Genomic DNA, 14,522 nt, shown 5'->3' with positions numbered 1-14,522 from the left:
GCTTGGAACCGTAGTTACAGTAGTAACTATGGCCAGTACTTACATGGCTTAGAACCGTAGTTACAGTAGTAACTATGGCCAGTACTTACACAGCATAGAGCCGTAGTTACGGTATTGACTATGGCCAGTACTTGCACGGCTTGAAACCGTAGTTACTAGGGGTGTAACGGTTCACAGAAGTCACGGTTCGGTTCGTACCTCGGTTTGGGGGTCACGGTTCGGTACGGGTTCGGTACAACAAGAAAAAGCAAAAAAAAAGTCCCAAATGCATAATTCCAGGTTAGTTTTTGATTTATTTTGAAGTGCAAGTTTCATTATAAAAATAAGGAACTCTAACATTTTGAATAATTAACTGTATTACACCGATAAAAACAAACCACAAACAGTACCACACACACTCAGATGGCCAGATTATCTATAATGGCTGATGTCAAACAAAAAGGTTTCATCAAGCTGTAAAACTAGAAAGAATGTCTTGAAAATATTACAAAATAAATAATAAGGAAGTGTTTCAAGAGCGCATAGTCGTTGAAAAACATATGCCAAAAGCTTCCGTTATTTATGTCGGCTCTCATGTCTCTTGGCTTCTTACAAACAGCGGGGATCAGCTGTTGAACTGCTGTTGTCTTTTGCCGGGCTCCGGTGAGTGGCAAATCTGGGAGATGGCTTCTGATATGATTTAGCATGTGTGTTTCCATTAGCATACCGCATCGCTGTCGAACAACGCCGACACACCGTCCTCGTCCGATCCACCACTCGCGCACTTCATCGTTATTGTAGTCCACAGGGAACCCGAAATGTTCCCACACAGCTGATTTAAAAGAAACAGGTGGGTTCTAGCTCCTGTGTGTTATCTGAAATCACCATACTAACTTTTCTTCTTCTTGTATTTTGTTCGTTTTGTTGTTGTTTCTTCTTGTTCTTCATTTGTTGTTTAAAGGGATAGTGGAAATGGAACCTCAAATAGTTTCGTTGTAACTTATATACAAGCATAATTACGTACCAAAACAATCACACCTGATTAAAAAAATATAATAATTGCCTTACGCATGTTAGAAGCACTTTATTGCAGCTTCCCCGAAGTTTTTTAGAAACGAAATGTTCGACTCAGCCAAACCGGAAGTGACGAAAACTTAGGAAGACGATACGATAACAAACCATGGCGTCTATGCAGAATGAACGTGGAAGGGCAAATATACCAGACAAAGAAGAAGGATTGTACGAGGTATCCAGTGATGATAGCGAGTCAGAAACATCCTCTCGGCTTTCCTACGAAAATGTCGTTTTAGGAACTGAATCTGAATCCGGTTCAGTAAGCGACGATGGTGACAATATTGAGCCAGACGATGGACCATTACGTCCTTATTTGTTCGAGCCCGAGGTGATGGTTCACGGCATGGGCAATGGCGAGGATGACCAGGACCAGGCGCCAGATGATGCACCCCTACGCACAAATAATCTTGACTGGTAGGTCCCTAAGCATAGCTCACGCATCTTAAGATCACCTGTAGCCTTTACAAATATTAATCATTGTTAACCAGTTAAGCCCGAAGGTCCCCCAGTGGACCCCTCCCACAGTTTTTTTTCTCTCACATGTCTCAGGGCTTCTTAACATTTATGAAACTATTAATGTTTCATACCCTTTTAAAGGTAAGAAACTCCGCTAACTGACAATAAGAACAATTGTTAGCTAGAAAAAACACAAGAGTAATACCAAGCCTTTGAATTAGCATTGAGCGAAACAATGCTAACTAATGCTAACGCTTTTTTACACACAACACACGGTAGAAATGCCCTTATTACTCTTAACTGCACAAACAAGATATACGATTTAAAGCTGAGACTCCACAGATTCCACACATGTAATGTCATCACTGTAAGACCTCGAATTCCTGGAGCTATCAGCCAGAAAAGAGAAAGTAAACAACATCCGGTTCCAAAAATATTACAATAATTACGTCTTACCTTTTTTGATTTGTGATCAAAAGTTGTGTTCAACGGAATAAAAACGCATCTCAAGGTTAATCCAATGTCGTTGTGTCACGTAGAATTTTTTACTGATAATCAATCATCATATTTATGGAAATATACTCGGCTATTCACATGCAAATGCTATTGAATGTCCGCCATTGTTTGTGCCCGTCTTCCTATGCTCTCGTCATCACCCGAAGATTCCCGACGATTCCCGAAGTATTTCGTTTCATTGAGAGGGCGCAGTAAAATTGAAAATAAAATGAAACTAGGCGCATGAAATTAAAAAAAATTGTTTATTATGCTTATTTTTAATAAAAATACATAAGTTAAAACCAAAATTCGCGGATTTCCACTATCCCTTTAAGGGCGGCTGGCAAATAACTTTTAGGCGCAATGCCGCCCCCTAGATTATAAATAGTGTAGTGGATACTGCCCTGAATGACAGACCTTTTTCCCACTCGTAAAAAAAGGCGTATTCGCCGTGTGACTGCATGTGCCGAACCGTGACGTCCGAACCGTAACGGTACGGGACGAATACGGATACCGTTACACCCCTAGTAGTTACAGTAGTAACTATGGCCAGTACTTATGGCTTAGAACCGTAGTTACAGTAGTAACTATGGCCAGTACTTACACAGCATAGAGCCATAGGATCTAAGGTCCGGTAGAGGGGGATGGGGCACAGAGTCGCTTATCCAGGCGGGGGAGTGTATCTGACGAAGAGATAGGTTGTTGTGCTCTCTATCTCTGTTTTCTTATCCTACATTTTCACCCTGGAATAGAGGGAAAGCGTTCTTGGACGCCTTTTCAGCTCTGTTTCTTACTATATTCTTCCTACCTCGTTTACCTTGAACTATTCTAGGAGAGTGTGTTGACGTTGACTCGTTGGGCCTTTCCTCCTGTACTTGTTTGTTCCCCAGTTCTTTCCTTTAACTGAATCTAGGAGAGGGCATTTAGGCCTCTCTACTTCCTTCTTTTGATTAGTTTAGTTTTTCACCCCCTTTCCCTTGAACTAATTTACACGGGAGAGTGCATTCACGTTGTGCCTCTCGGCGTATACTTTGACCTTCTGTCTCTTTGGAGAGTGCTAGTACGTTGGATACGTTGGGCTTTTTCACTGTCCCTCTTCACTAGTATCCCATGTCCCCTCTTTTTTAATTTGGGTCTTCATAATTTCCACCCTATTCTAAGGGGAAGCATGATGGTGCCTTTTCTTTTCAATTTCTTGCTTTGTGTTTCTTCACCTCTTACTCGTTTAATATTTAGGAGAGTGCATTTACGTAGTCACGTTGTGCCTCTCTTCCTCTGTTTCTGGCTATTCTTTTCATACCCTTGTTTCTCTGAGAAGAGAAGAAATTATATTCTAAAAGGAGCTGACACATGGTGTCTCTTCACTTGTACACTTGAGGGGTCAGAGTTCATATGGTGAGGGATTCCATGAGCGATATGCGCCGGCCTGTGCCTTTACCTTGGACTTCTAATAGAACTGCTCGGGTCTTGATAGATTGAGTGGGGAAGTTCATGAGATCTTTCTAGAGGGTTATCAAGAATAACTTTTATCCAATGACCTTTTCCCTCTCTGTCTGTGTCTGTGTATTCTCTTGTTCCGATTAACCCAGCCAAATCTTTGTTCTTGTTTTGTATCTATATCTACGCCGGGATCCGGAATCGAGGCTGATCCTCTTGCTGTAGTCCTGTGTCTTGGATCCTCTATCCCGAGTTCTGGATTAAGTCGTGGACGTTTCGGGTCGTGGCTGAACCTGTCTCTGCGGTCCTGCCTTGGGTCTCGCCATGCTGCTTCCCTGATGGCTTCCTCAGGATTGTAGCTGACATCCTCATGGATTCATCTTCTTATTACAGACACATGCATTTCCTAACATTCGGTCTATATGCTGTAAAATGTATTATCTCTTCGATTTACACACGGCATCTATTGCACGTCTGTCCGTCCTGGGAGAGGGATCCCTCCTCTGTTGCTCTCCCTGAGGTTTCTCCCATTTTTCCCCCTCAAACTGTGGATTTTTCTCTGGAAGTTTTTCCTTGTACGATGTGAGGGTCTAAGGACAGAGGGTGTCGTTTTTCTCATACTGATATTCTGAACAATCTGTGTTGTTGTATTTGCTGTAAAGTGTCTCTACTCTAGGCTAATTTTATTATATGTACAGCACTTTGGCTCGACCAAAAATCGTTTATAAATGTGCTATATAAATAAAACTTGATTTGATTTGATTTGATAGTTACGGTATTGACTATGACCAGTACTTGCACGGCTTGAAACCGTAGTTACAGTAGTAACTATGGCCAGTACTTACACAGCATATAGCCGTAGTTACGGTATTGACTATGGCCAGTACTTACACGGCTTGGAACCGTAGTTACAGTAGTAATTATGGCCAGTACTTACGGCTTAGAACCTTAGTTACAGTAGTAACTGTGGCCGGTGCCTAAAAGTGTCAGACAAACGGCTGCCCACTAGATAATATAATATTGGGAGGATGAAATCCTCCTTAATGGCCTCACATGCAGAGCACACAGCACAGCACACACAGTGAAGATTGTTCTCTGCATATTGTCCTAGTGCTAGGAGTCTAGTACTAGGAGCAGTAAATACAACGATATAGCGCTACTGCAACCATACCATGCGTTTCCCGGGAGCGGGAGCGAGAGCACTGCCCTCACTTGCTGAGTTAAATAATGAAGCTTAACAGTACATGCAAGGTGTTAGCCAAGCGGCTGCTACTAACAACCAAGCAACCAAGTCAGAACACAATGTTAAGACCAGATAATTAGCTTCTAAGAAAGAGAACAGCCCACATAGAACCGTAGGCCATGGTTACAGTAGTAACCGCACATGCGGAGCACACAGCACCCGCAGTGAAGATGTTGCATATCATCCTAGTGCTAGGAGTCTAGTACTAGGAGCAGTAATACAACGCTTTAGCGCTACTGCAATCAAACCCTATGTTTCCGGGAGCGGGAGCACTGCCCTCACCGGCTGAGTTAATAGTTACGCTTAACAGCAAGGTGTTAGCCAAGCGGCTGCTGCTAACAATCAAGCGACCAAGTCAGAACACAAATGTTAAGACCAGATAATAGCTTCTAAGAAATAGAAAGTACTTACCTTACTCTCTGCATTTAAACGAAAAACAGGTTTAAAATATGACACTGGGCTTTCCATACTAAATTGAATGAGGGACGCAGCCAAAGCTGGGACTCAAATGCTAATGATAGCTAGGGCACAACGCCACAAGCAGAACTTTCAAAAGAGCATAAGGGCAACTTTATGGGAGAGGAAGCGGGAACACTGTCGTCACCAGAAAGTCTAAGCCAAACAAAAAATAAGACGGCAATCAGGACAACTTGGCTGGGAGAGGGTGCGGGGACACAGCCATCACCAGCAACAAGCTGACACAAACCTGTCTGTCGAGGCTCTGCACAGCGCACAGCCGGCCACAGCTTCTGGAGGACGCGTTAACGACCCGTAGCTCCGACTGTCAGTCGCGAAGCTGCACGCGGCCAGCTGCTTGCAGAGCAATCCCTCAGATCAAACGTTCAAACCTGAACCCTGTAGGCTACAAAAATGTAGCCACGGTACTCTCGCGCAGCGAGAAGATGAAAGGAACAGATCCTCTGACGACACCGGCTGATATAGCCGGTGTCACGTGGGTCACAGGTGACTTTGTTGTTATTGGTACTCGAGCTGCGCATGCGCGCAATGGACATATCCAGTGCTTAAAGCACCGCCTCTGGCGGTCAGTAGGGACGAAATAGAACCACTGTAGAGTAAACATGGAACCATAACTACTTGTTCCAGATCCATAAGTTGCATAGGCTCTAGGGTAAATCTGAAAATGTGCTGAAGTGTTTGTGTGGCATGAAGAATGTATAAACCCAGAGAGTAATGTCTCCAGTTTGATCAAGTTTCAGAGGGAGAGGCATGAACAAAAAGTTCCTTACAAAGTCCTTTTGGTAGAACAAGTAAAAAGGTTTTGAATGGTAAAGCCACCATGTCATTCATGGAAACGCTGCCCAGACTTAATGCAAGTTTATGAGGTAACAACTCCTTTTTATGGCACTTGATATTTGCAGTTATTACACAGTTCATATGTATAGGGTTATTCTGAGCAGCAGAGTGTGTGACCAACAGCTTGAATCCTTGAGGCTTAACGTGAATCTGTGATGACTCCAGCTCTGTAGCAGGTTCCAGCTGAACGATGACTCAGAGTCACCATTGGGTGGTGGGAATCCTCATTTTAGTAGCTTTTATTTTCTGTAATTAACGATAAATTGAAATTAATTATTTGTATTTCTTAAAGGAGGACTAAAACTTGACTACCTTAGCAGATGTAAATGAAATGGAAACCTCCTATTCAAGAGCATAATAATAGGTTTTCTTTTTGTGGCTTTTCTTGTAGCGTGTTCTATAGGTTTTTGTGCATGTAAATGGTCTGCAAAGGCTAAAATCTCTGTGTTCCCTCCAGGGGGAGTTTCTCTCCCACACACTCCCCCCCCCCCCTAGCCTGAAACAGCTCCATTCGACTTCTGTGTTAGTGTGTTTACATCCGGAACAAAGTGACATCACTACATAACACTAGCTAGCGCTCCAACATATTTAACGTGATAGGCTGGGGCGGGACATCTCTAAGCAATTGACCAATCACAACAGCGCCGGCCAGCTAACCAATCAGAGCTTTTTGAACATTAAAGAATGGAGACATGTCCCAGTAGAGGCACTAGATACTAATATGAAACTGAAAATGATCAGAATATGTCCTCTTTCAGATTTATTCCAAGTCAAGAAATAAAGACAAATCATAATGGCGGTATGAGGTCTGCGAACAAAAAAGCAAAAAGAAGCCAATGCTGTACTACAGTATAGAGTTAACTTTATTATAATAAATCCAGGACAGGAGAACAAGAAGCCCCTTTATGACTGACATAAGCATGTTTTGGAACTACTTTAGATTCATTTCTTAAACACCACACACACACACACACACACACACACACACACACACACACACACACACACACACACACACACACACACACACACACACACACACACACACACACACACACACACGCATGTGAGATGCTTGACATTACCCTCAGTTTGGCAGTTTCATGTGCACATCTGTGAGCAGGGGTTATTACCTTCTAAAAAGGACTGCATGGCGTAATTATTCCCTCTCTCACCAACCACCACTCCCTGCCACCCTCCTGAGGCTGGTGCATAGTGTGTGAACAGTCAGAACCTCACAGCTCACCATTTGTCACATGGGACACAGAGCAGCTAACTACTGAAGAGGAGGGATGGGGACACCTTCCAGGAAAATATGGGCCCATTCTACATGTTCTTTGGAATTGTTTATTAGTTGAATTGCTTGATTGGCACAGTATTTTATTCTGAATTTGTTTTCTGGGCTGATTTCTGCATGTGTTGACGGCTAGACTTTACTCACCATGGGGTTAGGATATAATGTAATCTTGGAATGGTGCAATAAATTCAAAGCTCTACTTTCAGAGCAGTTCAAACGAAACCACATGGGCGTTCAGATTGACCTGGCTACCCATGTCAATTGCTTCATCTATATAGACCATCGGTATGTTTTCAAATACAGGGGAGCTTGGATCCCCTGAAGGAGGCATTACAGATCATCCCAGAAAGCCTCACTTAAGAGCTTTACGAGAACTCTAAAACACTGCATGACTGTTAAATGTTGTTGTGAAACTTTTATAAACTGTTGTTTTTCTTTCATTTGTGTTTTAACCCTATAATGAATGAAAACCGTACAAACTGTCATGGTCAGGAGGGTTCTGCAGGGGTAGACTAAAAGTCTTACCAGAACATAATTGGTACCCATCAACCAGGCAGTCAGTGTCAGTGATATCGGTGGAGTGAGGGGCTGCACAGAGCCCACTGGAGAAGGCCAACATCAAACCAGCCACAGCCTGTTCACGTTGCTTCGTCTGCAGCAATACAGCAGTATTCGCTGTCATACTGTACCATATTGTTTTTAGCTTAAAGGAACATGAACGTTTGTTTTGGAACGACAATAAACTGATGATGATAAAATGATATGCTGCTGTATGTCTAAGCTTCCGTTTTCATTCTGCACGACTGTAGTGAATATTTGTATCTGTCTGATGCATTTCTGCCCTTAAACCTGTAGCTTTGACTGAATGGTGGTTTTCACCCCATCAAAAGTACATATTTAAATAGCATTAGTGCAGAGTCAAATATGTATGGTAGGAAAGTGGTTTTCCTATGTTGAAAATGATGTTTTCAGGATTCCAAAAAATGTCTGAAACTCCTACTGAGCGTGGTTTTGTATCGATCGTATTAATAGATATCTCGGTTGCAATATCCATCATTATAAAACTGTTAAAGTCATAATCTGATCCCTCGTCCTCCGCAGTTGAGAATAAGACATTTTAATCGAGCTCTGGATAAACAGCCATCAGGCCTGTTTGCTCTCACAGACCATAATTCAGTATTATTTTGGTGGGTGGGGAAAGCTACGTTGGAATGGCAGGAAACCGCTTAATGACAGAGTGCCTTGAATTTATATCCCAATAAGTGGGACAAACCAGGGAGGAGGTTGTGCAAACGCTCATAATGGTGTGGTCAGCGGCTCCTCCAAGATTCCACTGACTTATAATTCTATTAGTGTGCGCTTGTTAGTGTGCAGAGCTTATGTTTGACCAGGTGTTTGACCAAGGTCTGACCACACAGGCTGTGGCTGTGCGGGGCTCACTGTGTCCTCATGCTTGATGCTGCATCTAGTTTTGACATGACATGTGCATGTTTGTGCTAATCCTAGCAGAGGGACTGAAGCGGTCCATCTCGAGTGGTGGAGTGAATACACATTTTTGTAGACCGACATGAAAATTAGCATTGCAACGGGATTTTTGCACTGGATTTTAGAATATTGCAGAAAATGAGCTCTGTGGCAAACACACATTTATTATACTAACACATTTTGTTCAGCAAGATAAACTCCACACAATAACACCACTTTGTTATTTATGAATCGCCAGAAGTAAAAAGCTAACGCTAAGCTGCATACGCGATAAAAAAGCTCTGTGCTGACGTTGTGTTTCTGAGGAGAGAACCATTTAGCCTGACGAGGCGTAAGCGCTACCCTCGGCGTCGCCATCAAATTATTCAAACTTTGACGTAGTTACGGCTGACCTTTGGAAGTGCAACCAATCAGAAAACAGCTGTACGTAGAGGCGCAAGCCAGCAGAGTAGGTAACCATAGGAACGAAACACAACTAGCTGTTTTAAAGGCTCATTATTTTATCATCTCATGAACATTGTAAAAGTATTGGGGCTAGTATTGTTTCTATTTTGTGTAAGTACAATGATGTAAGAGAAATAGAGAAAAGTAGTGTGCATATAAAATAGTCTTTCAAAGAAGCATCAAAATAGCTTTTGCATGAGTTGAGGGCTCTTACCTAAACAACTAGTCCCCTCTTCATCCACGAGGAATCCCTCCGGACACACACACAGGAAACTGCCCTCTGTGTTCTCGCAGCGACCGCCAACACAAGAGGGCGGGCTCTCCAAACACTCATCTACATCTGATCAGAGCACACAACATGGGATAACATCAGAACACAACTGAATAATAAATGCCTTAAAGATGTTTATCTCCATAATTGTAACAAAAAGTATACATTCATACATTAAAATCATATGTCTAAATTATACTATTTGTAATACAGAGATAGACCTGTGGATGGGGAGATACTTTACTTACCCAACAGAATCAGAATACCTTTATTAGTCCCACAGAGGGGAAATGTGCAAGGTGGAAGGTGCAAGAAGGTGTTATAATAATCAATGAGTTGAACTTACTCCATATTCCTTCTGATTAGCTGAATGCTGGTTTGTAAAGAAATGTAAATAATGTTCGTACTAACTACTCTTTGTGTCGAAAGTAGAGTTATTAGGTCCAATACAACATAGCTCTGAGCTTCAGGTAAAATCACTGTGCTCCGCTCCCATCCACCACTGCATTCAAAATGTGTTATTATCCAGCCCAACTTGCATAAATTGACATGGACATGCGCCAGATGACCTTTGACCTCAGTGACTTGCTTCGCAAACTGTAACCTCACCTACACAGGTGGTTTGGGCGTCATCCAGGCGGTACCCCTCATCACAGTGGCAGGTGTATCCCTCCGCTGTGTTGTAGCAGATCCCCTGGCCACAGATGAAAGGGCTGATCTGGCACTCGTCTACCTCTGAGGCAGGAGAGAGGCAGAGCAGAGGATTAATACAGCAGCAGGGTAACAACTAATAACCTATCCCTCAAAACACTACACAGAGCCTAGGGAAGCAAAACATACCCATCATGTAGCACAATTTAGCTGCTTAATAGAAAACACCATGTTCAGAACATGTACTATTAATAATGTGACACCTTGGTTTCATGTATTGATCTTTGTCATGACACTTTAACAAAGCCACCCAGTTTCTATGTGTTCCTTTATTTAAGCTGGCTTCTCACAGCATCAAGTTGAACTTTTATGAACTTTAACCTAAACATGTATAGAACAGAGAAAACAGAGGGCAAAATAATACCTTTTTTCCCTGATTTATAACTTTAGCGATTAGCTCTCAAGCTGAAGTAGTTAAACTGAGATTCAGCCACCATCTAGTTCATGACGACACATGGATACATTCCGTGGTGCTTCATTCTCTTAGACCCAGGATGCGTCTCACTTCGGTAATTTTTCTCTCAATTATTTTATTTCTATTGTGCACTCTAATCAATATTAATCCAACTAATGTTCATTTATACATTTTAAGAATGGCGTTTATTTTTTTTGAGTATAAGTTCTTATTTTATTTTATTTATTTGGGTCTACAACAGATGATACAAGTTTGTGTCAGTAAATGTGTACTAACAGAGGCGGGGGTGTTTGTGAAAATAACGGGGACAGAGCTGCTGTCAGACGATCAGCTGTGCGGCGTCATCACAAACGGACATCGCTTCACGTGACGCTCCGGAGGAAAGGACGTCCCATTGCTCTTAAAACTCATTTCCCTGCTTCTCGTGGTTTCCTTGCGTCCCCCCATGCTTCCCTGGTGGGAGGGACTAGTCGCAAGGAAACGACGCAAGTGAGGGACGCAAGGAATCCATTTAACCGAAGTGAAACGCAGCCCAAGTATCGATGAGTAGATTTGTATTGAGACATAGCTTACCAATATTGAACTTCATATAATACTTCCATCCATCAATCAAATCCATCAGATGATGATGAAAGTCCCAAAAATAGCTAAAGCTAAGATTTTTGTTAAACTGCACACAAATACATACAAATGACCTAAAGGTCACCTATTATGCAAAATCCACTTCTTCATGTCTCCTCTACATCAACATGTGTCCCCTCTTCTTCATGTCTCTTCTATATCAACATGTGTCCCCTCTTCTTCATGTCTCTTCTACATCAACATGTGTCCCCTCTTCTTCATGTCTCTTCTACATCAACATGTGTCCCCTCTTCTTCATGTCTCTTCTACATCAACATGTGTCCCCTCTTCTTCATGTCTCTTCTACATCAACATGTGTCCCCTCTTCTCATGTCTCTTCTAAATCAACATGTGTCCCCTCTTCCTCATGTCTCTCTTCATGTCTCTTTCTACATCAACATGTGTCTCCTCTTCTTCATGTCTCTTCTACATCAACATGTGTCCTCCTCTTCTTCATGTCTCTTCTACATCAACATGTGTCCTCTCTTCTCATGTCTCTTCTACATCAACATGTGTTCCCTCTTCTTCATGTCTCTTCTACATCAACACGTGTCCCCTCTTCTTCATGTCTCTTCTACATCAACATGTGTCCCCTCTTCTTCATGTCTCTTCTGCAATCAACATGTGTCCCCTCTTCTTCATGTCTCTTCTGCATCAACATGTGTCCCCTCTTCTCCACGTCTCTTCTACATCAACATGTGTCCCCTCTTCTTCACGTCTCTTCTACATCAACATGTGTCCCCTCTTCTTCACGTCTCCTTCTACATCAACATGTGTCCCCTCTTCCTCACGTCTCTTCTACATCAACATGTGTCCCTTCTTCTTCATGTCTCTTCTACATCACATGTGTCCCCTCTTCTCTCATGTCTCTTCTACATCAACATGTGTCCCCTCTTCTTCATGTCTCTTCTACATCAACTGTGTCCCCTCTTCCTTCACGTCTCTTCTACATCACATGTGTCCCCCTCTTCTTCATGTCTCTTCTACATCAACAATGTGTCCCCTCTTCTCCATGTCTCTTCTACATCACATGTGTCCCCTCTTCTTCATGTCTCTTCTACATCAACATGTGTCCCCTCTTCTTCATGTCTCTTCTACATCAAACATGTGTCCCCTCTCTTCAAGTCTTCTGCATCAACATGGTGCCCCTCTTCTTCACGTCTCTTCTGCATCACATGTTGTCCCCTCTTCTTCATGTCTCTTCTACATCAACATGTGTCCCCTCTTCTTTCACGTCTCTTCTACATCAACATGTGTCCCCCTCTTCTTCACGTCTCTTCTACATCAACATGTGTCCCCCTTCTTCTCTCTCTCTACATCAACATGTGTCCCCCTCTTCTTCATGTCTCTTCTACATCAGCATGTGTCCCCTCTTCTCCACGTCTCGTCTAAAGTCAACATGTGTCCCACTCTTCTTCCGTCTCTTCTACATCAACATGTGTCCCTCTCTTCCGTCTCTATACTCAACAGTGTACCCTCTTCTCACGTCTCTACATCAACACTGTGTCCCCTCTTCCTCACTGTCTCTGCTACATCACCATGTGTCCCCCTCTTCTTCCATGTCTCTTCTACATCAACATGTGTCCCCGTCTTTCTCCATGTCTCTCTTCTACATCAACATGTGTCCCTCTTCTTCCATGTCTCTTCTTAACATCACATGTGTCCCCTCTTCTCCATGTCTCTCTACAATCAACATGTGTCCCTCTCTCATGTCTCTTCTACCATCAACATGTTGGTTCCCCTCTTCTTCATGTCTCTTCTACATCAACATGTGTCCCCGTCTGTCCTTCATGTCCTCTTCTACATCAAACATGTGTCCCCTCTTCTTCATGTCTCTTTCTACATCAACATGTGTCCCCTCTTCTCATGTCCTCTTCTACATCAACATGTGTCCCCTCTTTCTCACATGTCCTCTTCTACATCAAACATGTGTCCCCCTCTTCATGTCTCTTCTACATCAACATGTGTCCCCTTTCTTCATGTCTCTTCTACATCAACATGTGTCCCCTCTTCATTGTCTCTTCTACATCAACATGTGTCCCCTCTTCTCCATGTCTCTTCTACATCAACATGTGTCCCATCTTCTTCATGTCTCTTCTACATCAACATGTGTCCCCACTTCTTCATGTCTCTTCTACATCAACATGTGTCCCCACTTCTTCATGTCTCTTCTACATCAACATGTGTCCCCACTTCTTCATGTCTCTTCTACATCAACATGTGTCCCCACTTCTTCATGTCTCTTCTACATCAACATGTGTCCCCTTCTTCATGTCTCTTCTACATCAACACGTGTCCCTCTTCCTTCATGTCTCTTCTACATCAACATGTGTCCCCTCTTCTTCGTGTCTCTTCTACATCACATGTGTCCCCTCTTCTCCGTGTCCTCCTCTACATCAACATTGTCCCCTCTTCTTCATGTCTCTTCTACATCAACATGTGTCCCCTCTTCTTCGTGTCTCTTCTACATCAACATGTGTCCCCTCTTCTTCGTGTCTCTTCTACATCAACATGTGTCCCCTCTTCTTCGTGTCTCTTCTACATCACATGTGTCCCCTCTTCTTCGTGTCTCTTCTACATCACATGTGTCCCCTCTTCTTCATGTCTCTTCTACATCAACATGTGTCCCCTCTTTCATGTCTCTTCTACATCACATGTGTCCCCTCTTCTTCATGTCTCTTCTACATCAACATGTGTCCCCTCTTCTTCATGTCTCTTCTACATCAACATGTGTCCCCTCTTCTTCATGTCTCTTCTACATCAACATGTGTCCCCTCTTCTTCATGTCTCTTCTAAATCAACATGTGTCCCCTCTTCCTCATGTCTCTTCTACATCAACATGTGTCCCCTCTTCTTCATGTCTCTTCTACATCAACATTTGTCTCCTCTTCTTCATGTCTCTTCTACATCAACATGTGTCCTCTCTTCTTCATGTCTCTTCTACATCAACATGTGTCCCCTCTTCTTCATGTCTCTTCTACATCAACATGTGTCCCCTCTTCTTCATGTCTCTTCTACATCAACATGTGTCCCCTCTTCTTCATGTCTCTTCTACATCAACATGTGTCCCCTCTTCTTCATGTCTCTTCTGCATCAACATGTGTCCCCTCTTCTTCACGTCTCTTCTGCATCAACATGTGTCCCCTCTTCTCCACGTCTCTTCTACATCAACATGTGTCCCCTCTTCTTCACGTCTCTTCTACATCAACATGTGTCCCCTCTTCTTCACGTCTCTTCTACATCAACATGTGTCCCCTCTTCCTCACGTCTCTTCTACATC

The 14,522-nt window shown here is 42.9% G+C and overlaps 1 protein-coding gene across 4 annotated transcripts in view; it reads right to left on the bottom strand.

Moving 5' to 3' along the window:
- Nucleotides 1–14,522, bottom strand: part of ltbp1 (latent transforming growth factor beta binding protein 1) — a 177,754-nt gene that overhangs the window by 42,075 nt on the left and 121,157 nt on the right. For all 4 annotated transcript variants that reach the window (XM_034223113.1, XM_034223129.1, XM_034223121.1 and 1 more), the window contains 2 exons: nucleotides 10,105–10,230; nucleotides 9,439–9,564 (listed from right to left, as the gene is read on the bottom strand). In XM_034223113.1, coding sequence (XP_034079004.1) covers nucleotides 9,439–9,564; nucleotides 10,105–10,230 — 252 coding nt within the window. The remainder of the gene's footprint in view (nucleotides 1–9,438; nucleotides 9,565–10,104; nucleotides 10,231–14,522) is intronic.

This window comes from Gymnodraco acuticeps, unplaced genomic scaffold (genome assembly GCF_902827175.1).
Source record: "Gymnodraco acuticeps unplaced genomic scaffold, fGymAcu1.1, whole genome shotgun sequence".
Lineage (NCBI taxonomy): Eukaryota > Metazoa > Chordata > Actinopteri > Perciformes > Bathydraconidae > Gymnodraco > Gymnodraco acuticeps.
Note: the sequence above shows the minus strand (reverse complement) of the source record. Positions and strands in the feature narration are given on the sequence as shown.